At 69.7% G+C, this 27797-nt stretch overlaps 1 protein-coding gene across 2 annotated transcripts; it reads right to left on the bottom strand.

Annotated features, from left to right (window-relative positions):
* Positions 1–149: 149 nt before the first annotated feature.
* TTYH3 (tweety family member 3) lies at positions 150–26576 on the bottom strand. 2 transcript variants are annotated; one of them, XM_054572797.1, is made up of 15 exons: positions 26286–26576; positions 13570–13739; positions 13348–13459; positions 13004–13224; positions 12589–12684; positions 12283–12355; positions 11925–12000; positions 10315–10370; positions 9655–9747; positions 7168–7260; positions 6826–6962; positions 5441–5614; positions 4805–4880; positions 4050–4150; positions 150–2722 (listed from the first exon to the last, which is right to left on the bottom strand). In XM_054572797.1, the coding sequence occupies exons 1-15, from the start codon at positions 26406–26408 to the stop codon at positions 2707–2709; spliced, it is 1617 nt and encodes a 538-aa protein (XP_054428772.1). In that variant the 5' UTR covers positions 26409–26576; the 3' UTR covers positions 150–2706. The 2 variants fall into 2 exon arrangements, with proteins under 2 accessions (XP_054428772.1, XP_054428849.1); XM_054572874.1 differs by lacking the exon at positions 4050–4150.
* Between the last annotated feature and the right edge of the window lie 1221 nt (positions 26577–27797).

Raw genomic sequence — 27797 nt, 5'->3', positions numbered from 1 at the left:
GGACGACTCGGGGAGCGAGAGACCTGTTTTTTAAAATTTGTTTATTTTAAAACATGAAACCCAAGCTGAATAGAAACCACAGAAATTATATTGACGAGATTTTAGTATTTGCCGAGAAAAATAAAGCCCCAAAGATATAAAAATTAAACCCCAAGCCCAGTTTGGGAAAAAAAGAAAAAGAAAGAAAGAAATAAAAAACAAACAAACACAGCGACAGCACATCCAGCCATGGCCCTGGGGAGGTCAGAGGTCAGAGGTCAGTGACCCGTGGCTCAGGCCTCCGTCCCCAGTGGGGTTGGATATTAAATCGGGAGGGAGGGGACCGCGGGAGGGGACCAGGAGGGTTGGAGTCTCAACATAACTGTATCGATATAGATTATGTGTAGCGAACACGACCATGTGGCTAAACAAAAACCTCCCCCAACCCCCCACTGGGCCCCGTGGGGCTGCCGCCCCCACCCCCCGGGCTGGGCAGGGTGCTGGGTGGGGGGCCTGGTGCTCGGACTGGAATTGCATAGTGAGATGGGGCGGGTGTGGCTGGGGGAGGGCCGGGGGCTCCCAACCAGGCCTCCGGGGCCCCGCCGCCAGCCCACCCAGCCCAGCGGGGCTCAGCCTGTGGGCTTCGTAGGCTCCCTGCCCCGCGCATGGCCGAGGACCCACCCCCCAAGATGCCGCAGGACCCGAGGGCCCAAGGCCCGCTGGGGAGGGGGGAGGGGGAGGGGTCCGTGGGATGGGATGGGGGACGGCTAGGAAGGGGCCCCAAACACAGAAGTAAAACCAATGTGGGACCCGTCTCCCCACCCATGGCTGAAGGTCAGGCTTGCACCCCTTTTGTTTCCTCCCTTTTCCTTTATTCAGCTTTGGGGAGTGGGGCAACTGGGGGAGTCACGGGCAAGCGGCCACGCGCATGGCGGGACTCCACGTCGGCACAGGTCTGGGCGGGGCGGCCGCTCTGGCGTCCTCTTTCGCCCGGGGCAGCCCGGGCGGGCTGTGCTGAGCACGAGGCCGGCAGGCGCCGCAAGACCGGCCCCTCCAGACCCAGGCCTGACGCTCCGGCCAAGGGGCGGAGCCCAGGGAGCGAGTGGGCGGAGCCCAGGGAGCAGAGTGGGCGGAGCCCAGGGAACAGAGTGGGCAGGCAGGCTGTGGGTGGCCGGGGATCTGGAGCGCCCAGCAGCGCAGCGAGGTCCAGCCATGCCAGGGGCCCAAGTGTGAGTCCACTCACGCCCTCCCTTTCCGGGGTAGGGGCCGACCCCGGGTAGGGCAGATGTGGCCTAGTCCTGCCCTTTTGGTCCCAGACACCAGCACAAAGACAGAAGGTCCCGGAGGGAGAGAGGAAGGGAGGGCGGCCTCTCCCCAGCTGGTCCCGGGGAAGGGGTGCTGCCGCTGCTCGGGGAGCTCGCGCCCATGCGTCTGTAAACTGCCTGGCCAGCTGCCTGGCTCCCTCTGCGGACAGGCTGGGGCCTCACACAGGCCGCAGCCTGCACCCAGCCTCTCCGTGGGAGGATGGCCAGGCCAGGGCTGGGGCTGGCAGGGGACGTCCGGTCCCGACTTGGGGTTGGCCCCTCCGCAGCCGGAAACAGCAAACATTGTACACTAAAGCCAAAAGCACCCAAGGGAGGTCTTGCTCCCACTTCACAGGTAGGGAGACCGAGGCCACAGAGACTCCGGTCCTGCAGCCCACAGTCCTCCTGGGGCACCCGCGGCCTGGGGAGGGCTCTCCAGGGCCTTGGGCTGCCCGCGGGTCGGTGCCCCCCGCAGCTGCACCCCAACAAGAACCAGCGGCTCCGGCCGGACTCCGGCTGGCTGTCCTGGACTCGGGGTCCCGCGCGCCAGCCTGGCCGGGGGAGCGGCGGGTGGCCGGGGTGAGGTTAGTGGTTAGTCCCAGGGGGCGGTAGGGGCTGGGGCTCATTCACAGGCGGCTCGGGTCCGGCCCCGAGCCCAGGCTCCGGGACGCTGCACCTGTCCTGAACAGAAAGGGGGCAGGGGAGGGTGCTCGCCGGCGGCCCCGGGCCCACCTGCCCCAGGGAGGACGAGTCTGGTTAGTGCCAGAGCGAGCCGGGACGAGCTGCCACGTCTGGAGGGGGAAGGAGGGGGTTTGGCACCAAGAAGGCGGCCAGCACTGGGTGAGCGGCCTGGGCCCAGTGCCCTCCTGCCGCGTGGAGGGCCGGGCGCTGCGGGCGCTGCGGGAGAAAGCATTGTTGGGCAGGAGGCAGAGAAGGCGGGCGCTCCGGAGGCCTCTGCCCACGGGTGGGAGGGGCCTGCTGCGTGGAAGAAGAGGAGGGAGACGCGGTGGGGAGGAGCGAGGAGGCGCTGGCACGAGGTGGCCCGAGGCACCGGGCTGCAGAGGGAAGGCGGGCGCTGCGGGGTGGAGGCTGCAGGGTCCGAGGGCCTGTGGCCGGCTGTGGCCCGGAATCGGAGCCCTGGGAGGGCAGAGGGCGTGGGGCCGGGGCCGGGGCCCGGGGTCCCTTGGCAGCGCTCCCAGGTGCACAGGCATGAGGCCCAGGGACAGGGCACGGCCCGGGGGCCCTGCGGGGAGGGGAGGGGAGGGGAGGGCCTGGCGGGCGGCCTCGTGGCAGGTGGAAGCGGCAGTGCTGGCCTGGGGCGGAGCAGGGCGATTGGCACGAGGGGCGGTGGCTGGCCTGGCGGTCTAGTGGCCGCTGCCGCTGGAGTCGGGGCGAGGCTGGCTCGTGGCGAGGTACTTGGCTCTCATGCTGGACGTGTACTGCAGGGAGACGGGGTGCGGTGAGCGGGGCGCGGCACAGCCTCGGCGGGCAGCTGCGAGCGCCCCGGGGCAGGGCGGTGTGGCGGCTGGCAGCCTGGGGGGAGGGTGCAGGGGACCAGGAGGCCCAGTGTGGGGACTGCGGGCCCCCAAGGGCCCTGTCCTGAGGAGACGAATGCTCTGCCCCGCCCCGAAAAGCCAGCGCTTGAAGGCCCCCCGCGCCCGGGGCCTGAGGCCGCACACAGGCCTTCCTCCCCCTGCGGGCGGAGCCGAGCACTGCGCAAGGGCGGCGCGGCTTGTGTTCCAGGAAGAGCCAGGCGGTCCACCAGGGCCCAGACCGGCAGAGCCATGCGTGGGCTGCTCTGCCAGTCACCCCGGGAAAGGAGGGCCCCCAAAGCTCGGGCGGAGGTGGTGCTGCGGTCCCCTGAACTGGGGGGCCAGCTGGGAACCACCCCCAGGTCTCAGATGCAGGGACCGGCCCCTGAGGGAGGGGGGGCCTGCACACCTCAGCTGCCCTCGTCTACCCTGGAGCTCGAGGCCTTGCTCAGTGCACATGTGTGTGCACACGTGTGGTATGGTCAGTGTGCAGAGTCCCACACTCGTGGGGGAGCAAAGACCAAGACACGAGGCACAGGTCACCAGGGGTTAAGGAGTCTGGCAGGCTGACCCCAGGGCCACACACTAGCCCACCCCACGGTCCCCAGCTCAGGGGGGTGCACTGAGTCCCCTGGTCCTGGGAGCCCTCCCACAACTCCTGCCGGGGAGGGGCTGCCGTGCCCGTTGGGCGCCAGAAGGGACACGGAGGGGCAGCAGCGGGCACGGGGGGCTGGGGCATTGCGTGGCCATGCAGCGGGCAGGGGCGGTGGCTGCAGCCAGGCCCCCGAGGGAGCCCGAGCAGGCGCACAGTGCGAGGGGTGGCCGGGAGCGGCGCACACGCTCGCCTGCGCCGCCGTGCGCGCTTCCGGACATGCAGGGCTGCGCCGTGAGGGCCAGGCCCGCGGGCCACCCCCGCCCTCGGCGCACGCATGCACGGGGCCGGGGCGGACGGCCTCCCTGCTGGGAGGTGCCTGGAGAAGCTGCGGCCGCCTGCAGCTGGGCCGGGGTGGGGACGGTCTCACTGCCCCGACGTGGGGGCGACGGTCTAGAGGCCACAAAGCCCACAGGCCTGTGCACGCCCAGAGCCAGCCCACGGCACCGACCTGGGGCGGCCCCGGGGCTCCTCTGACAGGCCCACGCCGGCCCTGCTGGGGAGAGCGGCGAGCAGAGGGCGTGCGGCACGGAGGCGGGCGGGCAGGCGCTGCACAGGGCAGGGGACCCGGTGGGTCAGTACCTGTCGCTCTGAGGGCACGGCCACCACCGCGCTCGGGCACTGTCCAGGGGCTTAAACTGCCAGCCCGTGTGGCTGCCAGAGTCCAGGGCGGCCAGATACCGCTGGGAGGACCCGGGGCGGGAGGGGGCAGGAGAGAGAGAGAGAGAGAGTGGCCTCAACGCCAGGATGCAGGCCCAGCTGGGGGCTGGGGGCCGGATCACAGTGCCAGGGGGCAGGGAGCCCGGGAGCCTGGGAGTTGCAGTGCCTGGGCCCCGGAGGTCCGGGCCGGCCCAGCTGCAGGGCACAGTGTGGCCGCTGCCCCCGCAGGCAGGCGCTTCTGCAGCAAGGCGACCGCCGGCCCCTCTGGCCGCCCGTCCTCTGCAGCCCGCCACCTCCAGGGAGCCCGCCCGGGGCCCCGCCTCTCTGTAAGCTCCTTGTCTTTGGCACAAAACCACTCTGTCCCCTCTTTCCCAGGTTTCCGCCCTGAGGGCCCAGGGGACGCCAGGCTGGGCTGAGCCCTAGGAGCTGAGACCCGGTTCCATTCAGGATGTCAGAAAATGGGAAAGAGGAGGAAGCAGGTCAGCTGGAAAGAAGATGCTGGGGCCCCTCAGCGCCGCGCCAGCGGCCAGGCGCTGGCCCCTGCTGCCCAATCGGGCCCCAGGGCGCCTCAAGGCCAGCTTGCGAGCCCCCCCAACCCCATGTGCCCAGCTGCAGGCGTGCAGAGGCCCGCACCAGGCCGCCCAGGCGGCAGGGCTCCGCCCCCTGCCCCGACTTACTGAGGGTGGTGGGGACTCGCGCCCGATGAGGGGGGTGTTCTCGCAGCGGGGGTTCTGGAAGTTGGCATTCTGGCTCCTGGGTGCAGAGAGAGGGGCCGTGAGTGACCGCGGGCCGTGGCGGTCCCAGCCCTGAGCCTGGCGTGCGCCCTGCTCTGCTCGGCGCCCCCACCCCTAACTTCAGCGGGGTGGGCACACCCTGTGCCTTCTCACCGCCCCGGATGCCACCTGCTGGCACGAGCCCGGCACAGCAACCCAGGGCTCAGAGCAGGCCCAGGTGCCCGCCTGCCCGCTCGGCCCTGCTGGAGTTTGCCCTCACCTGGCTGCCCGCCCCCACGAGCCGGGCCTGGGCGCAGGCTTGCCTGGCCCCGGAAGGCACGCGCTGCCAGGCCGAGCCCACCCCGAACGCTGGCGGCCCCCGGGGGTGGCCCGGCCCTGGCGGGGCCCCCGCTGCAGGATGGCCCCTTTGGGCATCTGCCCACGGCCCCCACCCCGGTTCCGCCGTTTCCCCAACGCCCCTCTCCTTGGTCACTGGCCCAGGCTGGGCCCGCCCCCCCAAGCTGCGGCCGGGCAATTGCCTGCGGCCCCACGGAGCCCCCGCAGCTGGCCCTGCCCGCCCCCAGCTCCCGCACGACTCACATGTACTCGGTGACCGGGGCGTTGCTGACGGTGTGGGCGGCGGCCGGGATGCTGGCCTCGCTGCCGTAGCTGCTGCCACAGCTGTACAGGCTGGGCATGTGGACGCGGTAGAGGCTGTCGTGCGCCTGCCTCGGCCCCGGGGCGGCCTCCTCCTCCCCGTCCTCGTCGGGGCCTCTGTGGAGGGACACCCAGCACCAGCTCAGGCCCAGGCGCGAGGCGGCCACCAGGGCCCTGCGGGCGTCCGGCTCCGGTGCGGACACGCCTGGTTCCGACCCAGCTGCGCCACGCGGACCACGGGCTGCGGTCAGTCGCCCAGCTTCTCCCAGAGACTGGGCGCCGAGGGGCCCTGGGCCGCAGCCTGCATGTGGGGACCCTCTGCTGATGAAAGCGGGGCGCAGGGGCCCCAGGAGCTGCACCCTCTCACTGCCCTCACTTTACAACCAAGGAGATCGGGGCCCACAGCGGCCAGGGCCTCGTCCATTGTCCGCCGGTCAGCAAGGGCGGGGCCAGGACCGGAATCCAGGCTGCGCGGCTCCAGGGCTGTGCTCTGAGACCCTGTCCTGGAGCTGCCATCTTTGTTGCCGCCGCCACCGCAGCCACCGCCCTCATTGTCACCATCATCGTCACCACCGTCACCACCTCCTCTTTGGGCAGCAGCAGCAGCACCAGCGCAGCAGAAACCAATGGAGTAGGGACCCGGACAAAGGGGAGGGGCTGGGGCTGAGCTGTCCGCCCTCTGAGCTGGGCGACTGCGGCGCCGCCATAGCCCAAAGGGGAGGGGAGGTGGTGGCTGCGGGAGGTGAGCCATGGGGCCCAGGAAGGGAAGGGGCCTGGCACCTCGATACACCGCCGACCCAGTGCCGACTGGGGAGACTGAGGCAGGAGCCCGCTTCAAAGGTAAGGGCACAGTGGCCTCCTGCGTGGTAGCTGCCATCCTGGTCGGCCAGCGGAGTGGGCCACGGAAGCCACCCGGGACCCTCGCTGCAAAGCCGCGAGTGCCCGCAGCCGGCCGGCGGCCCTCGCCCACCGCGACCCTGCACCTCTGCACCCGGGGAGGGGAGGCGGCCCAGACGCCGGAGGCGTGGACGGGGTGGGGCGGCTGCCGGCCCCACAGGGCGGGGCCTGCTTCTCCCCGCCGGCTCTGGCCTGCGTGCCCGCACAGGGGGCTCCTCAGGCTTGGTCTTCTGTCTGTGGCATGGGGCTCATCTAGGACCCGCCGGCCTCACAGACACCCCGCAGGGGCTGAGGGCGCGCCAGGAGGCGAGGCGGCCCTGGTCCCTGTCTCTGGGGACGAGGGCGGGGGTGCCCGGAAGGCAGGTCCCTCACACGCCCCGCGGGCCGTGGCGGCGGAGGGGGGAGCGCTAGGGCCTCTCGGAGCCCCTCACCTCTTCTGCTGCCAGGTGTGCGGGACGCTGCAGACGACGGAGCTGAACATGAGCGCCGTGACGAAGGAGAAGAGCGCCAGGTAGATGAGGCCCTCGACGCCGTCGTAGCAGAAGCCAGTCAGCGCCTGCACGTAGTCCTGGTCCGGCAGGGACGGGGAGGCGAGCCCGCGGGCGCGGGGAGAGACGGGATGGGACGCAGGGTGAGGCGGGGTGCTCGGGTTGCAGCCCGGCTCACAGCCGCCAGGCCACCCTGCTACCCAGGGGCTGGCTCGGCGGGGCCATGTCTGCCACGCCGGCCGCGCCCCTCCCCCACCACAGGCCCGGCCCGGAGGTGGCCCTCACCAGGTGCAGGCTGCGGCAGTCCACCAGGGCCGTGAGGTGCTGCAGGTTCACCTCCGTGCCGTTCAGCACCTCCTGGACACGTAGCAGAGGGTCCTGGGGGACACACGCCACATGGGGTCAGCGCCGCAGTCGGAAGGGGGAACCCCAGCCAGCCCCCGGTGCCGGGGACCCTCCCAGTCTCCATCTCCCCGCCACGGTCTCCACCCAGGCCTTGAGGGTCCCGGGCTTTCACAAGCTGCCAGGGCCTGGCCTCAGGGGACAGCTGAGGACGCGAGGGTGGGGGGATGGGGGACCCACAAACGCCTGTCCAGGACACCCACCCCATGTGGCCACTTGGTTGCGACAGGAGGAACAGAAATACCCACATGTCTCTTGACATGGGCCTTGTTCTTTTTTTTTAATCCTCACTGAGGACTTTTATTTCATTTTTTTTAAGAAAAACGTTGATGTGAGAAAGAAATATTGATTGGCTGCCTCCTGTACATTCCCTGATGGGGAACCGAACCTGAGACCCAGGCACGTGCCCCGACTGGAAGCTGAAATGGAACCCACAACCCTTTGGTTACAGGACAATGCTCCAACCAACCGAGCCATGCCTGCCAGGGCGGGCCTGGTTCTTTTAGAACTTGTATTTTTTTTTTTAAGATTTTTATTTATTTTTAGAGAGAGGGAAAGAGAGGGAGAGAAGCATCAATGTGTGGTTGCCTCTTGCACACCCGCACTGGGAACCTGGCCCGCAACCCAGGCCTGGGCCCTGACTGGGAATTGAACTGGAGACCCTTTGTTCTCGGGCCGGTGCTCAGGCCACGGAGCCACACCCGCCAGGGCAGAAGTTGTATTTTAAGAAAGAGCTAAAGACAAGGAAAAATTCTCATGACTTTTTAAAGTGATCAAATGTTACTGAAAACACTGTGCAGAGTGAGCCTGATCGTGTTTGTGTTGTTGTGTGTTTAGGTGTGTGTGTCGTGCGTGTGTGTGTTGTTGGGTATGTCTGCATTTTTCTGTTTGCATTGTGCGTCGACACATGTGTGTGCATCTGCATTGTTGTGTGTCCATGTTGCTGGTGTGCATCTGTATCGTGCCTACGTTGTGTGCCTGTGTCACGTGTGTTGGGTGTGTGGGGGCACATATGTGTGTGTCCGTGTTGGGTGCATGCCTGTGTTGTGCCTGTCACGTGTGTGCATTGGGTATGTCTGCATTGTGTTGTGTGTGAGACACGTGTGTGTCCGTGTTGCTGGGTGTGCACCTGCGTTGTGTCTGCAGTGTGTGTGTGTGTCACGTGTGTGTCTGTGTTGGGTGTCTGTGTCATGTGTGTGCATTGGGCGTGCGTATGCATTGCCTATGTTGTTGCGTGTGAGACACGCGTGTGTCTGTGTTGGGTGCATGTCTGCGCTATTGTGCCTGTGCCACGTGTGCATGTGTGTTGGGTGTGCATCTGCATTGTGTTGTGCCACGTGTGTGTGTCCGCGTTGTGTGTGTCCGGGCGCACGGACACCGCGCCTACCCCTCCGTGGGAAGAGGCTGCATGGACACACCCCAGGGGTGACAGTGGTCCCCCCGGACGAGCCACCGGACCCGACCCCGCCTCGCGTGACACGTCCCCTGAGAGCCCTGTGCAGCCTGAAATGGGTTTCAGGGTATGGTTTGCTCCTATGGCCTGTGTCCCCCAGAATCGCATGCTTATGCCCCGACGCCAGCGCCCCAGCGGCGATGTGCGTGGAGACGGGCTCTGCGAGGCGGCGGCGAAGGTGGAATAGGGCCGTACGGGCGGGGCTGTCATCGTCACCGGCGTCCCGTGAGGAGCGACCGGGACACGGACCGGGAGAGACGCCCATGCGAGGACACAGGGAGGAGGCGGCCGTCCCCACGCCCAGGAGAGAGGCCTCGGGGAGCGGCTGCCCCGCCCCCGCCTGGGTCTCAGACTTCCAGCCTCCAGGCCCCGGAGACAGACGTCTAGGCCGCCCGTGTGGCGCTTTGTGACCGCGCCCAAGCAGGCTGACGCACCCACCTATCCCCTCAGTTTGCAAAAACCAAGAGGTGCCCTGACGGAAATAGGAGATAAAAGGGGGTAACATCCCAGGAGAGTGCAGGGCAGCGTGCGCACCCCGGGGGAGCCGGGCGCCGGCGGGGATGGTGACGGTGCCGTGTGCGTGGGCCTGCGTGAGAGAGGGCCGCCCAGCGCAGACCGGAGAAAGCTCAGTGCCCTCCTCAGGTCCCCAGGACGCCCCCAGGGGGCGCACCGGCGAGGGGTCGCCGCCGGGCGGGTGGGCCTTCATTTTCTCCTGCACCTGCTCCCAGTTTCCTTATTCTTTTAATACAAGGAGCTTGTACGGCTTTTTAAAATAAAGAGCAGGATTTTTTTAAAGGACCCTCCCAAAACCCCCAGGGACACAGAGGGACAGGCAGAGGAGAGGGACGAGGGGCCTCTGCGTGGAAGGACGGCAGGAGGCCCCCGCGTGGCGGCACCGCCCAACGCCCGCCCCTCACCTTGGTGGCCGGGGCCTCCCGGGGGACGGTCTTCAGCAGCTCGGCCACGATGTCTTGCATCTCCACCAGCGCCTTGTGGCTGCCCGACAGCTTCTGCTCCGCAGAGAGGCCAGCTGAGGGCGGCCGCCCGCTCCCCCAGGCCCCACCCCACACGGTGCCCAGGCACTCCGCTCTGGGGGCCTGTGGGACACCCCCCCTTGGTCCCTGGGCGCCCACGCACCCAGAGAACACAGATGGTTGGGAGCACAGCGTCTTTAAAGCAGACGGGCTGTCATCAGGACCCCGAGGGCCAGGCAGCCAGGGGAGTGACAGGCAGTGGGCTGAGGGTTCCCCACTTATTCCAGGCCTGGCACAGGACTGCCTGCACTGTGAGGTGTTGCTAGGCCTCTCCATTCCCAGCTGCTGGCTTGCCCTGCAGGGCTGGCCAAGGGAAACCCAAGAAATGAGAGGAGTCCCAGGGATTTGGGGGGCACCAGGGCAGTAACCGAGGGGCAGTCAGTGATATCAACAAGAGCTTCGTCCAGGTGTCTCCCCACCGCTCCCCGGCCTGACAGTGGGTCTGGCGGGCTGCGGACATCCCAGATGAGGGGCCGGGGCTGGCACGGGATTTTGGCTGTGCCCCGCCCTGCGCCCCAGCGGCCCGAGTGGCTGGGCTCTCACCTGCTGGAAGGGGTTGGCGGCGCGGGGCGCGCAGGCCAGGTAGTACTGCAGGGTGTCTGCGGAGAGAGGGGCTGGCTGAGCGAGGGCGGCTGCATGCATCCGGACAGGGGTGCCCGCGCGGGGCCCGGGGTGCTCACACAGGGGCGCGGGTGTGCTCGGACACGCCTGTGTGCACGTCTCTGTGCGCGCACGTGCATCTACGTTGCGTGCCTGTGGGTCTGCACGTGGGTGTATGTTCATGCGGGAGGTGAGCATGGCCCCAGGGAGCTCGGCTAGGTCCAGGCCTTTCTGCTCCGTGTCCCCGCCACATGGCACGACTCTCCCGGGCGCGGCCTCGTGCCTGCCCTCCCTCTGTGGCAGCAGACGGGGCGCTAAGGGGGGGCGGGGGGCACAGAGTCAGCAGACCCCCGGGTCAGCACGTCATTTCAAAGAGCAGGGATGCAGCCTGGAGGCCACAGCCTGGAGGCCTAGGGCGTAGGTGTCCTGTCCGTCACTGCCCACGGAGACAGGCGTCAGTGCAGCCCCCAGTGTCTAAAGACAGGACCCGCTCACAGCTCTGTTTCTGGACACCCTGGGAGGCCGCGGCCGCCGGCGCGACGCCACTCTCCGCTCTGGGGCCCCGCAGGCCCTCGCGGAGGGGGTCAGAGTCCCTGCCCCCGAAGAGTGGCAGTGGCTCCACAGCTCTACGCGGCTGCAGAGCCCGCTGGGGCCCGGTGCAGGGCGGGCCCGGGGCAGACGCTGGCGGCGGCAGGGCTGGCCGCACCCTCGCCCGGCCCCTCGCGTCCGGGGCCCGTCAAGCTTGTGCTGGAACGCCGCCCGGTCCCCATCTTGCCTCGGTCGCCCGTGAGCGGAGCTGGCGTGCTGGCCTCGCGCGAGGCGCTGGCCAGGGAGAGAGGGCCTGGGGAGGCCGGGCTGACAGCCCCAAGGCCTGGGACGATGGCGGGGGCAGCTGTCACCAGCCCCGCCAGCCCCTAGCAAAGCGGGCACCTGCTCCCCCGTGGTGGGGCTCCTCGGGCTCAGCTGGAAACGATTCCTTAGCTACATAAGCTGAAACCCAACCCCACGCGCTTACACCCGGGCCCTTCCTGGGCAAACGAGGGTGACAGATCTGTGAGGGCCACTCGGCACCCTGTGCTCCACCCCCAGCTCAGCCTGCAGCCCTGGAGCCCCCCGCCTCCCCGACGTCCGAGCTCCCGGGCAGCCTGTGAGCTCCGCCCTCCCCGCACAGTTGGGTCCACTTCGCAGTCCACGCCCCTTGCCCATGGGCTCCAGCTGCCCGCCTCCCGCCTGCCCCCTGCTGGACCCCCGCTGCTGCCGCAGCCCAGAGGGGCTCGAGGAAGACACCCCCGTCACCTCTCCCCCGTCACCGGCTGCCCTCCTGGCCCCCCATTGTCGCTTGCCCCACCCGGCCGCCAGCCAGCAGCCTCCCAGCTGCGGAAGGTGCGACCGTTCACTCACTACCTTCCCAGTCTGGCTGGGCCCTGCCTCCCCCAGACCCAGGAGGGGTCTCTTTGGGTGAGCCCCCCCTTCAGACGCTGGGTGCTGCACTGACGCCCGTTTCAGCGGGTGCGCGGGGGCCCCGGCCTCACGCCGCCCGACCGCACACTCACCCCCACTCAGCACCGAGTGCTCCTCCACCATCCTGGTCACATAGGTGTCAGGGTCCACACAGAAGTCGCTGGAGCCCTGGAATGGATGTGGGCACGGACCGTGGGCCGTCCGCGCTAGGCCCTGCCAACCCTCCGCTCTCAGCGGTGGCGCCTGAGCCCGGGTCTGCTCTCAACCGGGAAGGCACCGTATGCAGCTGCGGGGGGTGGGGTGCGCAGGGACCTGCTGTGTGCCCAAGGGCAGGGCCCGCCCCTCCCGCCCCTCCCGCCCCGGCGTTCCCCGGGAGGGCCAAGGAGCGAGGCTTCCCCCACCCCCGTGCCTCGGCCCAGCAGACGGCCACCCTCCCCTGCTGCTACTCACCACAGATGCGGCCAGCTCCACGCCCAGCGCGCCCCAGCTGATGACCAGGGCCAGGACCCCCAGCAGACAGACCCTTGGGGCAACGAGAGCCAGTCAGCACCCCCGGCGAGGCGTGCAGGGGAGGTGGGGGGAGTCGTGCCGCCCCCAGGGCTGTAGGCCAGAGGGCTGGGTCCCGGGTCCCAGGTCCCAGGGCACAGCTGTGGCTCCGCCCACACGGGGTCCAGGCTCTTCCCCTGGGCAGACCCTGTTCTTGACCCACCAATGGGGAGGGGTAAGGACGGAGCTTTGGGTGCCTCACACACTCACCCGACCAGGATGCCCTTGGAGCTGCGGATGAGGCCGACCAGCACGAGCAGGCAGATGGCGACGTCGAGCAGGAGCAGGCCCAAGTAGCCCAGCCACCTGCAGGCAGAGGAGGTGTGGGCCCCGGTGGCAGGGGAAGGGCGAGGAGGGGGACAGGTCAGGCATCTAGACCTGGGCGGGCAGAGTCCAGGCAAACGGCTGGGGACCCAGAGGGGCACCCACGGGCAGTTCTGGGCTGGGCGGACTGGAACGGTTCTTCTAGTAGACAGGTCCATGGGGTCTCCCGCCACGTGGGGCCCCTCCAACCCACAGAACCTCAGGCACTGGGTGCTGGCTGCCAACTGGCCCTCGGCAGGTGAAGCCTAACCCCGGGCCAGAGCGGCCAGCCTGGGCGGACAGTAAAGCGTGTGCCTCATACCTGTACCAGTCATAGAGGTCGACCTGCTCCGCCAGCGTCTCCAGTGACACCGCTGGGTTCCTCCAGAAGGGGATGGCAGCTGTGGAGCCCAGCAGCGTGTCCAGCAGGCCCTGCAGCCGCTGCACCGCCCGCAGGGGCTCGGGCCGCGCGGCCAGCTGCCGCTCCAGGCTCTGCAGGCTGGGCTCCGCGGAGCGGTTCAGGGCGGCGGCCGTGTCCCACACCTGCGCCGGGCAGGCGGGTGAGCTGGCGCCGGGGCCACCGGCACACGCCTGCCCCCCGGCCGCCCCCCAGACACGGGCTTTGCAGCAGGAAGAGCACCCCTGCCCATCTCGGCAGCCACTCACGCGGTCCTGGACCCCTGCCACGGTGCGGTTGGCGTGGCGGAGCGAGTAGGTGGCCCGATGGACGCCGTCGCTAGTCTCCCCGTTGCCATAGAAGCCCACGGCGATGCCGGCGCTGGGACAGGGCGAGGCCGGGTGAGGGCGCTGGCGGCCCCTGGCCGCCCCGGCGCAGGGGACCCCGACGGCCGCTGCCGGGCCCCGCCCCGCCCCGGCCCCGCCCCTCACCTGCACACCAGCGTGGCGATGATGACGCACCAGGCGGTGCAGCAGCAGTCGGCGTCCCGGTGCTCCTCGTTCTTGCGCCGGCGGCAGCACAGCCAGAAGGAGTAGAAGAGCAGGAAGAGGAGGTCCAGGGCCAGGCAGGCCAGCGCGGCGGCGCCCAGCAGCAGCAGCGCCTGCGGGCGGGCGGCGGCGCTGGAGGTGCGGGCCGGACGGCACGCCGCACCTGAACTCCCGGCCAGCGCACGCGGCACCCGCTCCCAGCGGGCCCTCCCCTCGTCTGGGGACGCGGCTTCCCAGCGCCTGCGGTCGCCCAGACTCCGGTCCTCCACCCTGTACCAGGCGCCAGGACCCAACCCAAGCTCCGCTCGGAGGGGCAGGCGGGCGAGGCCGTGCTCAGCCTCTTGCAACACCCACCCCCCCCAGCCCCTGGGCCCCTCCCCACGGGCGCCTGCCGCCTCCCGGGTCCCAGGAAGGATAGGTGTGAACAGGGGTCCCCCTGTGAGGACACGCTTGGCGGGGGTGGCCAGAGGACGGGCCTCCCAGCACCGTCTCCGTGAAGGCCCGGGGAGGGGCTGTGAGCACGGAGTCGCCGTCTCCACCGTCCTGCTGAGGCTGCTCTGGGCCTGGCCGCCTTTCCAGGCCCTGAAGGACCACGTTCGGGGAGGCCCCCACTCCTGTCCCCGAGGCTAGGGTCCCCCATGGGCACCCAGGGGGGAGGGGGATGGAATGGACGCGGCGCAGAGCCCCCGTTGGCTGGAACGGGTGCCAGCCCCGCCCCCTCGGGCCCTCCATCGCCCTACTCGGTGGTTTGCTTCACTCCATTTCACTGAGAAACTGGCTCCCGGGGAGGTGCGGAGGGAGGGCGCATGTGCCCCTGTCACGGACCCCCCAGGGCCTCCAGCACAGGCCTTTGTCAGGGCGGGGGCGGGGGGTAAAGGGCCGCGTGCACCCCATGGGGCAGGGCGAGGAAGCACTGACACGTGGGGGCCCATCGCACTTGTGGCGGGGCCCCTGGGCACCCCTCAGCTGCCCTTGCCGGCTCCGAGGCCCAGACCACAGGAGCACCCGGGACGCCCTCCCTCCCCACGTGTGAGCGCTCAGCCCCGCGGCCCTCCCTGGGCCGGAGCCGGGGCGCTGCTGGGGGTGGAACACCCGGGCCCAGCGCCCGCAGGGTTCCCTGGGAGGGGAGGCTGAGCCAGAGCCGCTGGGACTGCGCCTCAGCCCCGCGCCCAGCGGCTGTCTCCCTGGAGACGGTTGCCAGGCGGCGTGGGAGGAAGGCACTCTCCCGCGGAGACCAGCGCGCCACTGTGAGGCCGCCCCAGCCCTTCCCACGGCCGCCCGTCCTGCCCACCGAGCAATCGGGGCGCTGTGGGCGTGGGGGCTGGAGGGCCGCCCCCCTGCCCGGCTCGCAGGAGAGATGACCCACCGCCCCTGCTGACCAGCGGGTGGGGGCGCAGGCCCCACATGGCTGGCACCTGGGCCCCCTCAGCCCAAGGCTCCCTCGAGGTCCCGGGCTCTCGTGTTCCCGGGGGGCCTCCAAGGCCCTGCCTGAGGTCACGTGGGGACACGGGCGGGGACCCAGTCACGGTGGGGGGCACGCTCACCCCCCCATGGCATGCAGCACCAGCACCAGCCCTACTGACCCCACACCGCCCAACGCGTGGAGTCAGTAAACAGCAGGGTGCTCGAAGAGCGCCACCTTGTGGGTGCCCTGGGCCTGCCTTCATGTGCACAGGCAAAGGGCAGCACAGGCCACCGCGCGGGGCCTTGGCTCCAAGGGATGCCTGCCTGTCGGTCACCGACGCCCCCCTCCAGCCCCCTCAGTCACCAGGGCCTGCCTCTGCGGCTCCTCCCTCCTCGAGCCCCTCAGACCACCCACACCCCTTCCTAGAAGCCGGCTCCCCACGGAGCCCCCTTCAAAGCCCTGCCTGCCTGGGCTCCCCGGTGCTGCGGGCCCTCCTGGGCGAGGAGGGGGCTCCGACACAGCCTGGTGTGGGCGGCGACAGGGCTGAGGGGCGGCCGGGACGGGGGGCTCGCCCACCTGGGCTGCGCGCCTCGGCGGCGCCAGGACCACCCACCCCCATTGACCAGATGAGAAAGCCGAGGCCAGATAAACATCGCTGGCCCAGCGAGCTCCTGGCGCCTGGGGTGGGGCCGGGCTGGCCGGAGGTGGGCGGGCAGGCGGCTTTCCTGGATCCTCTTCTACAGCTTGGATTGCGTTAGTGTTTTGTTGTTGGGGTTTTTTTGTTTTGTTTTTCTATTTTTTTTTAAAGCCACGAACATGTACTACCTTTATAATTAAAACACAAAACCAGGAGCCTGGGAGCAGCTCTTTACAGCCAGGCGTGGGAGGCCACTGGTCTGAGCCCAGCTCCGCCCGTGAGGCTCTGTGAGGCTCCAGGCAGGCCCTGCGGGCTGCGTGAGGCGGGCAGCACTGCCCCGCCCCGGGCTGTCACGTGGGAGAGGGGCCCCGCAGCCACGAGGCCATGTTTGGGTCCCTCTCGGCTTGCGGCACTGTGGCACAGCCCCTGCCCTTGCCCGCTGCCTAGGAGATTGGTCAAGGGGAGAGACTCCCCACCAGGACGCCGAGCTGCCCTGAACCTGCGGCTGCACCGAGACCCAGGGGAGGGCCTCCCGCCAGGCTCCCGCCCCCATCCCCAAAACTCAGGTCCCTGAGGGGCACCCAGCTCCTGGGGAACCGGGGCGCCACCGTTCAACTGCTACTCTGCCTGGCTCTAGAAGTGACCTCGAGCCGGGGACTTTAAACCCTGTGCCTCAGTGTCCCCACATATAAAACGGAGACAGGAACGTTGCTCTCCAGGAACAGGTCCTGAGAGCGGGTGGGCGGCTGCGTAGCGGCCTGGACCGGCACCTGGGCCGGAGGCGTCGGGGCCCCCGGGCGGCTGCTCGCGGCCTCTGCTGATGGCAGCCCGGGCGGCGGGGTGTGGGGGGCGCAGGTGGCGGGCGGGTGCCCTGCCTATGGAGGGGAGACAGCCCAGGGCCGCTCACAGACGGGGTGAGCACGCGCACGTGCACACCCACGCGTTCCTACGCCGATGCCCACACATTCACACGTGCACACGTACAGCCATGCAATCACACAATGTTCACACCCACGCATGCTCGTTACACAGACTCACACCCACACACACCCACGTTCACGCACGCACACAAAGGGGTTACCCCAGGAGCTCCCCAGCAGAGGCTCTAAGCTTCCAGTGGCTGAGGGTGGTGGGCGGAGGGGTGCCGAGCACCTGGGCGCCAGACACTCGCCAGAGGTGGAAGGGCCAGCCGGGGGCGCTTCACGCACAGGCTCGGCTGCCATCCTGGGGGAGAAGGACCCTCCCGTGTGGCCGTGCCTCAGGGAGCCGAGTCAGGGTGGCACAGGGGCCCAAGGGACACAGGCCCTTGGGAGTGACTGTGCCCCGGGGCTCAGAGCAGGGCACCCAACAGCACGTGTTCCTCACGCCCCGGAGCGACGGCAGGTGGAGGCCTCGGCGCCCACCTCGCCCCCGAAGCCCCGCACGGGGGAGCAGGCGCCCGGCATCGGGCCCCGCGAAGGCCCTCGGACTGTGAGGAGAGGACCCCACCTCCTGCATCCAGGCGGGGGCTCTGTCTGCCCACACTGCCCCCGTGGGCGCCGGAAAGGCCTCAACAAGCTCATCCATCAGCAGGGGTGGTGCCCCCTGGCTCCTCAGCCTGGCACAGAGTGGGCCTAAGAAACACGGCGCCCCCGGGACCCCCACCCCAAGCTCCGAGAGGCTGGGCTGCTTTCTCTCTGGCAGCTCAGCTCCCTCCCTGGAATGTTAATTAGCAGCCCCACGGGTGGCACGGGTGGCGCCGGGGCCCCTGGGCAGCCCCGGAAGGCAAGCTGTGGGCTCCACACCAGGACAGCCTCACGTGGCCCCTGCAGGGAGGGGACAGTGCCCTCCCGGGTCGCACGGGGGAACCCGGGCTTGGGGTAGTTGGCACTGGGAAGCGGCATCAGGCCGGTAGCTGCTTCCTCCGGCCCGCAGGGCCCAGTGCCATGCTTGACCTCTGCCCCAGTTTCCTGAGGACAGATCCCCAGAGACCAGCCTTCCGCCGGCCCTCCCCTGGGCCGCCCCCCCTTTCCACAGGCTGGCGTCCCCGGCTTCTCCCTGGGCCCATTCAGAAAAATGAATGGGAACTGTCTGATCAGCATCTGGGCTCTGACCGAACGGAATTTTCCGTCTGTGACGGAAGGGACGTCGGCGCCCGGCGGGGCCCAGCGAGATGCTCGGGCCCACGTCCCGACGCCGGCCCAGCCCTGGCAGCCAGCCGCCCGAAGCGCCTGGAGTGCGCTGGGCTCTGTGAGGGCGCAGCCGGCCACACGGGCCACCACCGGCGCCGCAGCCCACCCGCCCCCCTGGCTCCCCAGCTCGTGTTTCAGCCCCAGACCCCCTCCCCCTCCCCCAGGGCCCTGCAGCCCCTGCCGCCAAGCACATCCAGGAGATTGCCCTGCCCTGGGAGGTGTCCTGCGCCGTCCCGGTGCCCTTAGGCCCCCAAAGCCCCGGCCACTCGGGAAACGCCGATGAGCCGCAGCTCGAGGTCCGAAGCCCCTCTCCATCGCGGCTCAGGCCGGGCTCAGGCCTGAGGCCCGGCAGGCAACCCGACAAGCCCCCAGCCCCCAGCAGGTCCTCCCCACCCTGGCAAGGAGCCAGGGGGAGGCCCCGAGGGGTGGGGGGAATCCTGGCTCAGCCCCAGGCTTGCTGGCAATCTGACTGTGAGGGGGCCTGGAGCCCCCAGCAGCCCAGGGCGGGCCACCAAATCTGCCTAAAAGCTTCGCAGCGCGAGGCTCAGCTCCGCCCCACAGACGGGAGAGAGCGCGCACTTGAGCTCTGAGCTCCGGCCTCCGTCGGGCCCTGCTACGCCCCCCTCGCTGCCCGCCCCTGACCCCACCTGCGCACAGCAGCAGGCTCAGCACCGCACAGGCCCCACCAAACACCACAGGCCGCCAGGCCGGGAGCGCCACGCACGCACGAACGACCGACCAGCACACCCACGTGCCGCCTGCAGGGGAGCATGCCACACGCGGAGCCCACGCCAGAACCACGGACACGCTGCCTGCTGAGCACGCCCCCCCCACCCCCAGCATCCACGCCTCCCAGGACAGCGGCCCTGCACCCTGAGCACCGGGCCCCGCAGGCTGCCCGGCCCTCCCTACCCTTCTGTCCGCCCCCACACTCCACGGCGGGGTTGGGGGGAGCTCCCTGCCCCACGGGGGGCCCCTCACAGGGACCGGACGCCAGCCTGGAGGACAGATCCCGCCACTCTGCTGTCCCGCCACAGCAGCTTGGCCCTGTGGCCAGCCTCGCTGTGGACGTCGCTGGGATTTCCTCGAGGGCACGCAGCTGGCGGGGCGGGGCCAGGATCCCGGCCCAGTGGGGCAGCAGCCCAGCCAGGCTGGGAGCCGTGGGGCCAGGGCCAGCCCTCCCCAGGTGGTAACGGGCAGGGGTGCCCTCGGTCTCGTGTTGGTGACCCCTGCCCCCCGGAGCAGGAAGCCCGAGTGGCACAGAAAGGGCCCTGGCCCGACGCCAGCAGAGACGGGGGGCGGCAGCACGTGTGGCATCCGGACCCGGCATGGCCTGGCGCTAGGGGCCCCGGGGACTGCCGGGCTGGCCGGCAGCTCCCAACACCACCATGGGCAGGCCCAGAGGCGTGGACACTGGGGGAGCCAGCCAGAGGCCCCGGAGCGTCAGGCCGTGCCCTCTAAACCGTCCCGTGGGGCCCTTGGGGGCCAGCGGGGCACCGAGAGGGGCGGGGACAGCGTGGGCAAATGCCCAGCATGTGGTCCAGGCTGTGAACCTGCGCCCTGACCACTGGCAGCTCCGACCAGGCCGGGTTCAGGCAGACGGCGGGAGAGGAGCGGCAGGCCCCGCGATCGTGCCGGGGTGGGGCGGGCGCCCCCCCAGCCCCAGAGCTGCCCTCTCCAGAGGACGAGACCAGCGAGAGGCACCCAGGAGGTGTCTTGTAGGAGCCCCGCTCCATGTCCGGGCTGGAGCCAGGGTGTGGGGCGAGGAAAGGGGAGGGGCATCGGGCCAGACCCTCTGTGTCTGGGGCCTCCGCTGGGAAGGCACACAACCCACAGCCGCCCACTCCACAGAGGCCCAGCCTCAGACACAGGCTTGCTGGTCTTCAGACCACCCAGGCGGGGGCGGCACCCACTTCCCAGGCCCGGGGCCCGAGGCCCGAGGAGACCCCCAGGACCCACGCTCAAGTGGCAGAGGCAGGCGGCACGGCCCCCCAAGGACAGCTCCAACAGAGGCCCCCGCACCTCCCGGGCCAGGCCGGTGGGTGCCGAGGGCCCAGGCCGCAGGGCCGCGTTGGGCGCCAAGCTGGCTGGGCGGCCGCAGCCCCCGCCCCTCCAACAGGCCTGGCTGCGGCGCCCAGATCCCGGCCAGAAATTAAAAACAGATTTCCACCGAGCGGGGCTGGGGTTTTGCGAATTCCATGACGGTGAGCTCGTGGCCCTGCCTGGGAAAGCGCAGCCAGCGGCCGGCTGGGCAGGAGCCTGGGAGGGGCCCGACCTTCTGTCCAAGCTCCCCCACCACAGGGTCCAAGGTCCAAAGTCCAGGACAGCAGGTGGCACGCAGACACGCCAGCTGCCCTGTGTCCTCATGGGCGCACGCCACACTCGCCCTCCAGGAACCACGTGGACCTCCCCCGGGGGCCCCGAGGCGCTCTGGCCGGTCACCCCCAGGCCCCGCACACCCCCCACCCCGTCCCCGCAGCCTGGGGCCAGCCTGGAGGAAGTGCTGAGGCCCCGCTCTCCCCGCCCCCGCGCTCGCAGCTTGAAGGGACATCAGAGAGTCCGGCCCTGGGGCAGCCAGGCTTGTCTATTTTGGTCCCACTGATCTAATGTCCCTCCCAGCGTGACACCCAGAAAATTCCTCAGCTCCTCACCAGGGCTGTGTGCAAGTGCCTCTCCACGGGCCACGTCTGGGGACCCAGGCCACAGGCCTCGGACGCAGCCAGAGGCCACCAGACGGGCCTGGCGGCATGCTCGGGGCTTGGCCCTGCCAGGGGCCTGTGACCGGGGAGCGCGGCCCAACCCCAGACTCGGCCAGGCCTGGACTGAGAGCCCCTCACGGCGGCCGGGAACCCGGCCCGGGCTGTGCAGGGCCAGGGCAGGCGGCCCCGTGGCAGCTGCCCTTCTCCGAGGCAGAAGTGGTCACCTCTGTTTTGGGAGCCCGGCCTCCCCCCAGGCCCTCGGCCAACGGAGGACAGGCCCGGCCGCAGCGGGGCCTGCCGAGGAAGCAGCCGCCGGGGCGTGCCCGCCCCTCGCAGCCCACCCGCCCTCCGTGGGGACCAGGGCTCAGCCAGCCCCCCGTGCGGTGGGGCCGGGGGGGCTCTGACGCCGGGGGTGCGGGCTCACCCGCGCGTGTGCACGGGCCTCTCTGGGCGCACGAGGCGCAGCCTCCCGTGGGCGCGGTGGAAGCAGGGGCCGTGCCGCCCGCCGGCCCACCTGACCCGGGCTCCACTCGGCCCCACTTCCTGGGGGCACACTCCTTGCCCAGGCACCTTTCCTGGCCCCACAGGAGAACAAGAGTGGCCTCCTGGCCAGCTGGCGCCAGGCCCGTCTGGCCCCGGCACTGGGCGGGCGGCCTGGCCTCGGCCGAGCCCTCCACGGCCCTCCCAGCCCCACCTGTGGCGCGGACGCCTGCTGCCGCAGCCACGGCTACCGCGCCGAGGGCCCCCGGGAGTCCCGCTGGGCAGGCGGCAGACCCCAGGGCCGGCCGGGGTGCTCGAGGGCCCCGCCTGGGCACCTCAGCGCGCGGATGACTTCTGGGAAGCGGTCCCTGCTCTGGGTGGCAGTGCCCAGCGAGCGCCCACCGGAGTCCCCTCCCGCTGAGGGTGCCCCCGCCCCGCAGCTGGGGAGCCCCTGGGACGCCCAGGGCCGCGAGTGCTGGCCCAGCACAGGGCCGAGGCGGGGTCCCTGCAGACCCCAGGAGGCAGCACCGCTGGGTGCTCCCGGGTCCTGCTGCTGCCCCCGTCACATGCCCCAAACCCTCGGGGGCCACGTGGGGCACTTCCCATATTGGTGACCTGTCCCTGCCTGCAGATTCGGTTCCTCTTCTCGAACTGAGGACTCAGCAGAATGCCTGTGGGGGGAGGGGGCCGGCCCGACGCCTGCGCTGCGCCTGCTGGGGGCCCAGGGAGCCCCTCCCCCGGACCCGAAACGGCTCTGGACGTAAGGCGGGGGCGGGGAGCGTGCGGGCTGGCGCAGCAGCCTGCCCACGTCTTCCGCTCACAGATGCTCGCTGGCCAGCGCCTCAGTGTTGCTTCTGTGGGCTGATGGCGCCCACCCCCAGCGCCAGTGTGCGGCTCCCCAGAAAACCGTGTATGGGAAAAAGAGCGTGAGCTTCTCCGGCAGAGCGACCGTGGCCTGGGGGTCAGAGCCACCCAGCCAGAGCCCAACGAAGAGCCCCTGGCCAGGGACAGCACAGCGACGTCCCTTCCTGCACACCCTCTAGAGCTTGTCCCTGCACCCTCAGGCCCTCGAGAACCAGGTGCCGACAGGCCCAACGACAGAGCCTGGTGGCACGCACCCCACACCAGCGCCAGGCGGAGGATGCAGAGTTCGGCCCCGACACCTACCCCCCCACGGGGGCACACTCGGCGGCAGAGGCCACCGGCGGCCACGTGACCCCAGCTCCGCCACTGGGTTCCGCCCCGGGACTTCGGCCAAGAGGGAAACAGCCAGGGTTGATGTGGCTCTGTAGGGGCTTCCCTGCCTGCCTGCCCGCCCGTGGGCCCTGCACCCCGAAGCCAGGCCAGGAGCTCCGTCCACGCAGGGGCTGCTGTCGAAGCTTCCGCCCAGCTCCCCGCGTGCCCCGTCGTTCGGAGGGTTTCTGTCCCTGGCAGCCTCCAAAGCCTGCCTGCTACCGTGTGGCGCAGGCCTAGCATCGAGAACCAAGGACCGCGGACACAGTCCCAAACGCACGGCGATTAAACGGCGCAGGCGACTGGAAGGGCGCACGGGGCGACTCCAGTGTGGAGGCCCCTCCCCGCCCAGCACACGGCATGGACGGACTCCAGCCCGAGACGTCGGTCTCTGTCTTCATGCTCTTTCCTATTTGCCAAACGGCCCACGCGTGTGCACGCCTTTCGTGGACTAGAAGTGAGCCCGTAAGTGGTGTCGTTCAGCCAGAGCGAGTCCCCTTCCGATCAGCGGTGAGGACGGCAACAGGGCCAGCCCCACGCGTCAGACGGGCGCCCTGCCGCCGGCTGTCAGGCACGGGCTGGCCTTGAATCACGTCCCACGGAGGGACCGTGGTCCTGCGTCCGCTCTAAGGGCATCGGCCTGGGCTGGCGCAGCTCCGGGCACACGGTGCTCGCTGCCGCCTGAGGCAGCGTGTTCAGACCAGAGCGGCGCTCGTTCGGGCCTCGGGCTCCTCCCTGCCTCAGGGTCCTGGCTCATGCTGTTCCCACCACCTAGCACCCTCTCCCCCAAGGTCTCCGCACGGCTACTTCCGCCTCTCGTCTTTAGGGTCACGCCAGAAACGCGCTCACGTCTCTAATAAGAAACGGCCCCACATGGGGAACGCCTGAGGCGACCGCTGCACCTGTCCCGGACGGTGGGCCAGTGTGCCCGCTGCAGGCCAGGCTCCAGGGAAGAACCGGCCTGCTGGGCGCGCACGGCCTGGCTGCGGCCTCCGGGGAAGGCCGGGCAGCACCTCGGCTGCCCCCGTGCGAGAGCTCCAGGCACGCCAGGACGGCCAGCCCCCGGGGAGCCGGGCCAGCGGCTCCTCCCGCGGCAGGCGCGAGGCAGCACGGGCCGCCCCACCGCAGACCCCATCAGCCCCACAGATGGAGCACCGCCTGCCCTCGCTGTCTGTCCGTCCAGCAGACTCCACGGGCCCCCTGAGAGGCACCCATGGCTGGGAGCCCGTCCTCTCCAGGACGGAGGACTGGGCGGGGGGCGGGGAGGCGGAGACCCTCCCTCCCAAGAGAAACCACACCTTCAGGGTGTGAAATCCACCCGCAGGCCCCCACGCAGGACCAGCAGGGCTCCGGGAGGGCCCAAAACAGCCCGCACCCAAGAGGCCCCAGCCACGCCCCGCGCCCCCAGCTGAGCCTGCCTCCCTGGAGGGCCGGGGCCAGTGGCCGGCAGCGGCAGGGGTCTGGCCCGACAGCCTACTCACTCTGCGGTTCTGAGCCAGTCTCCTCTCTCTCTGAGCCTCGGTTTGTTCATATGTTTAATGGGCACGGTCCTCTTTCCAGGCTCGTGTGACAAGGAGCTAGTGATAAATGTCCCCACACAGTGCCCTGACAGAGTGGCCATGGGGCTTTCCAGTGGGTTTCACCAGGGCTCCCAACAGTGGATGGGGTGGGGGCAGGAAGCAGCAAAGAAGGCCAAAGGCTGGTCTCCCATGCCACCCCAAGGCCGCACCAGGCCCCCCTTTCCCCGGGGTGGCTCAGGAGGTAGAAGCACCCAGCCCGGCCAGGACCCGCCCACAGAGCAGGAGAGGACCGCCGGCCCCTGCAGCCCGGCTGGGGCTGGAGACAGGCAGGCGCCCCAGCGCAGGGAGGAGGAGTCCGCCACAGGGCAGTAGCCTCCCATAGCAAGGGGTGCTTCACCTGGCGCGGGGGGGCGGCGGCAGGAAGGGGCCCTAGTCACGGCCCACGGCGCCCTATCACCCACCCACCCGGGACGGAGCTCCCTCTGCTGCCCCCTCAACAGGGAGCAGGAGCTGGGCCCTGGCGTCCCCACCGCGACCTTGTAGGGAAGGTGCCCTGGCCCGGGGCGTGAGGCAAAGAAGGCTCAGAGAGGTCGGATCCTTGCCCAAGAGCCCCAGCACAGAGGGCAGCGGCAGGCCGCAGGCCCGGGTCCGGCTCACCCCCCAACCCCCAGCTGGGAGCACAGGGGGCGGGGGATGGAGACAGGCCGGTTTCCACACCGTGAATTATTCAGAGGCTCATTCTGCTCCTCAGAGAGGAGGCAGGAGAGGGAGTGAGTCAGACGGAGCCTCCCACATCGACGGGGGAACGGGCTCGGGCAGAAAGCAGGCTCCTCTCAGGAGCTCTGGGCTCGGCGGGCGGCCAGGCTGCGCTGAGGGGCACCCAAGGCCCGCCGGGCGGCGGGGTCCGCGCCTTGCTCACTCCCACCCGGGTGTCCGAGAGGCCCAGCTGGGAGGCCCGGGGAGCACAGCAGGTGCCCCGAGGGCAGGAGCAAGGCCGCCAGCCCGGGCCCCCGACAGGGGCCGGCCCTGGGGCCAGCGGAGCGTCCTGTGTGGCCGGACGCCCCCGAGCTCCAGGGGCCGCCGGCGCGGCAGAGCGACAAGGAAGCCCCGCCAGGGCAGCCTGGCCTCCCGGCCTGGGGAAGCAGGGCCCCCGGGCCAGACCCGGCAGAGCCAGCAGAGTTCGGGGGGGCACAGAGGTGCTGCCCCCACGCGGGTCGCACCCCCGGGCTCGTCTTCCAGGCGCCGGTGTGGGGTTTTATACAATCCTGCTGTCTCCGAGTGGGCCCGGGCCACCCTCTCGCCTCCCTCTAATCTGCTCAGACACAGGCCTGCGGGACTGGGGGGTGGGCGGGCAGGCACCAGGCGAGCCCTGAGGCTGGGAGCCTGAGGCCCCCCTGCAGGGCTGGGCAGCCCGTGCCACCCTCGCCCTCTGCTTCCAGTTCCCCCCCACCCCCACCCTCGCTGGTGGGGGGGCCATGGAGCACAGAGTTCTGACTAGGTGAGCTGTGACGTGGTCCACGAAGTGCTGGACTCCGGGGCCGTCTTGACAAGCAAAGCCGTTTCCACACCCCCCAGCTGCTGCGCAATGACTGCCAGACAGGAGAGGCCCCGAGGCGTTCCAGGTGGCCAGGTGACCGGGCACCCAGGTTCTGAGGCTGCTGGAATCCGGATCCCCGGGCAGGAAGGAAAGCTCACAGCCTGGTCCCCTGCCCGGCACCCGAACGGCTGTGGCTCAGTGACAGGGTTGGCGCTGGGGTTTGGCAGGACCCCAGTCTGAGGACTCCACGGGGAGCGCCTGGGTCACTGCGGAGAGGGCCGTGAAGGGTCTGGCCACCCCTGGCTCTGCCCGGGCTCAGCCCTCTCCGGCCTTGCAAGGCTGAGGCCCACCTTGCGCCCCGTGGCCAGGCCTCGTCCCTCAGGGGTTCCTGGCAGCCAGTCCCGGGCAGACCAGGTGTCGCCGCACGCACGCACGCTGCCCTGTGTGTGCTTCCCACAGCCTGGCAGCCCGGCAGGTCTGGGGGCCCTATGGGGAGGGGGCTCTGCCTGGCAACAGCCCCCGACCCTCCCCCTCCCCCACCCCCTCCTCCCACGCCCGTGATGGACAGGGGCCTGGGCAGGAGCTGACAGCTGGCAGAGGGGGCTGCACGGAGGGGAGGGAGGTGGCTCCATGGAACCCCAGAAAAGAGGGCCTTAAGTGACACCCGAGGGAGGCTAGAACCTGCAGGAGGGCCACGGACCCTGGATGGGGGGATTGGGGTCCTTACAACCTGGAAAAGGAGAGATCCGTGACCCGAGGGAGAACCTCGGGAAGGGGGGGGCAGCAGTGATTCGCGATGAAAAGTGGGGCATCTTTAGACCCTCCAAAAGGAGGGAGCAGCGATCCTCGGGCAGGGGGCTCCCAACCGGCAAGGAGGAGGGGCCGTGACCCTCGATGGGGGAGGGGGAGTCTTTAGACCTTTGAAAGGAAGGGCCGTGACCCGGAGCCCTGACCCCCGACCCGGGGGCCCGCGTCACCTGCTGGTAGTCGGTGTCCTCGGGTCGGAACTGGCTGCTGGTGGTCTCCCAGCGCAGGTTCAAGTGCGGCAGCCGGTGCAGGAGGGTCACCCACCAGGGCGCCGTGTAGCTGACCCCGGCCATGGCGGGCCGGTCGCCTCGGGCGCGCGGCCGCGGCGGGGCTCCTCGCTGGCCCGGGGCGCCGGGTTCAGGGGCCCGCCGACCCCGGCCTGGCAGCCCGCATAGCCCGCGCGCTCCTGGGCCCGGCCCGGCCCGGCTCGGCCCGGCTCGGCTGCGCTCGGCTGCGCTCGGCTCCCCTCGGCCGCCCGTGCCCGCCGCCTCTTTGTTCGCCGCCGCCACCGCCTCCGCGCGCCCCCGCCCGCCGCCGCCCCGCCCCCGACCCGCCATTGGTCCGTCACCATCAGGCCCCGCCTCTCCCGCTAGCCCCGCCCGCTCTCTGACTCCGCCCCCACACTGCCATTGGTACGTTGGCCAAGGCTCCGCCCACCAGTGACTCCGCCCTCCGCCGAGGGGCGCTTGGCAGGGGAGGCCGGGAGGACCCGCGCCCTCTTCCCGTCCGCAAACGGGGACGGGGGCCGGAACGCTGGCTGCACCTCATCAGGGCTCTCGCTCGTCGGTTCGACCATTGCACATTCATTAAGCTTCTCTGGGGGTCGGCCTGGCCGGGCCGGGCTGGCGGGGGCGCGCAGCAATGGACCCATGGCCTGTATGGAAAATAGGATGATCTGGATTCAGACCCTGGCACAGTTACGCAGAGCTGTGGTGTGATCTTGGGCAAGTGACTTAACCTCTCTGTGCATCAATATCCTCGCCTGTTAAAGGGAAGTACAATGAGCGTAAAGTGCTCAGAACGCCAAAGCGTGATAGGCAAACATGAGGAGAGCAAGGGCGGTGGGCCAGGTACAGAAGTTACCAGGGCGGAAAGCCCCCGGTGCTGAGCAAGGGGCAAAACTGGGAAAGCCAGGACCTCGTCCCCAGGGTCACCTCTCCTCCCCTGACATGTTGCTAGTCATGCGGTAGACCCCCTTGGAGGGGGTCGAGGGGCCGAAGAGTGGCCTCACGTAATCCTATGCGGGCCTTCCCACGGCCATTCCCTTAAACATGAGCGCCTCGGGTAATAACGAGGCCTCAGCGGTGTTTCAGCTCCAGACCCAGAAAAGCAGCAAAACCAGACAGGCGGCACCAGGGCTGCCTCGCGAACAGCTGCACTGACTAATGACGCCTTGTCCGGCGCCAGCCAATCAGCGAAGACCAGGACGCTGGATGGGCACACCTGGAGAACTGATGCCATTCTACCGAAACCCTCCCGGGAGACTTCCCCTAAGCTTCCCCACCTACCAGAGGGATAAAACCCCCCGGGGGGATGGACCCAGCCACACTCCCCCTCTGGGGGCATGCACGCCCCGCCTTTCTCTTCCCTCACTTCTTCCCCCTCCCTGGCACGCATCTCCTGAACTCTACGGGACCCCATGAGGCTTGAACCCAGGGGAGCAGTGGGCAGCGGCAGCTCAT

This window comes from Pteronotus mesoamericanus, unplaced genomic scaffold, assembly GCF_021234165.1.
Source record: "Pteronotus mesoamericanus isolate MK-2021 breed Mesoamerican mustached bat unplaced genomic scaffold, CSHL_Meso_final contig_1, whole genome shotgun sequence".
In the NCBI taxonomy this organism is placed as follows: domain Eukaryota; kingdom Metazoa; phylum Chordata; class Mammalia; order Chiroptera; family Mormoopidae; genus Pteronotus; species Pteronotus mesoamericanus.
The sequence above is the reverse complement of the archived record's forward strand: the minus strand, read 5'-3'. Positions and strand labels throughout refer to the sequence as shown.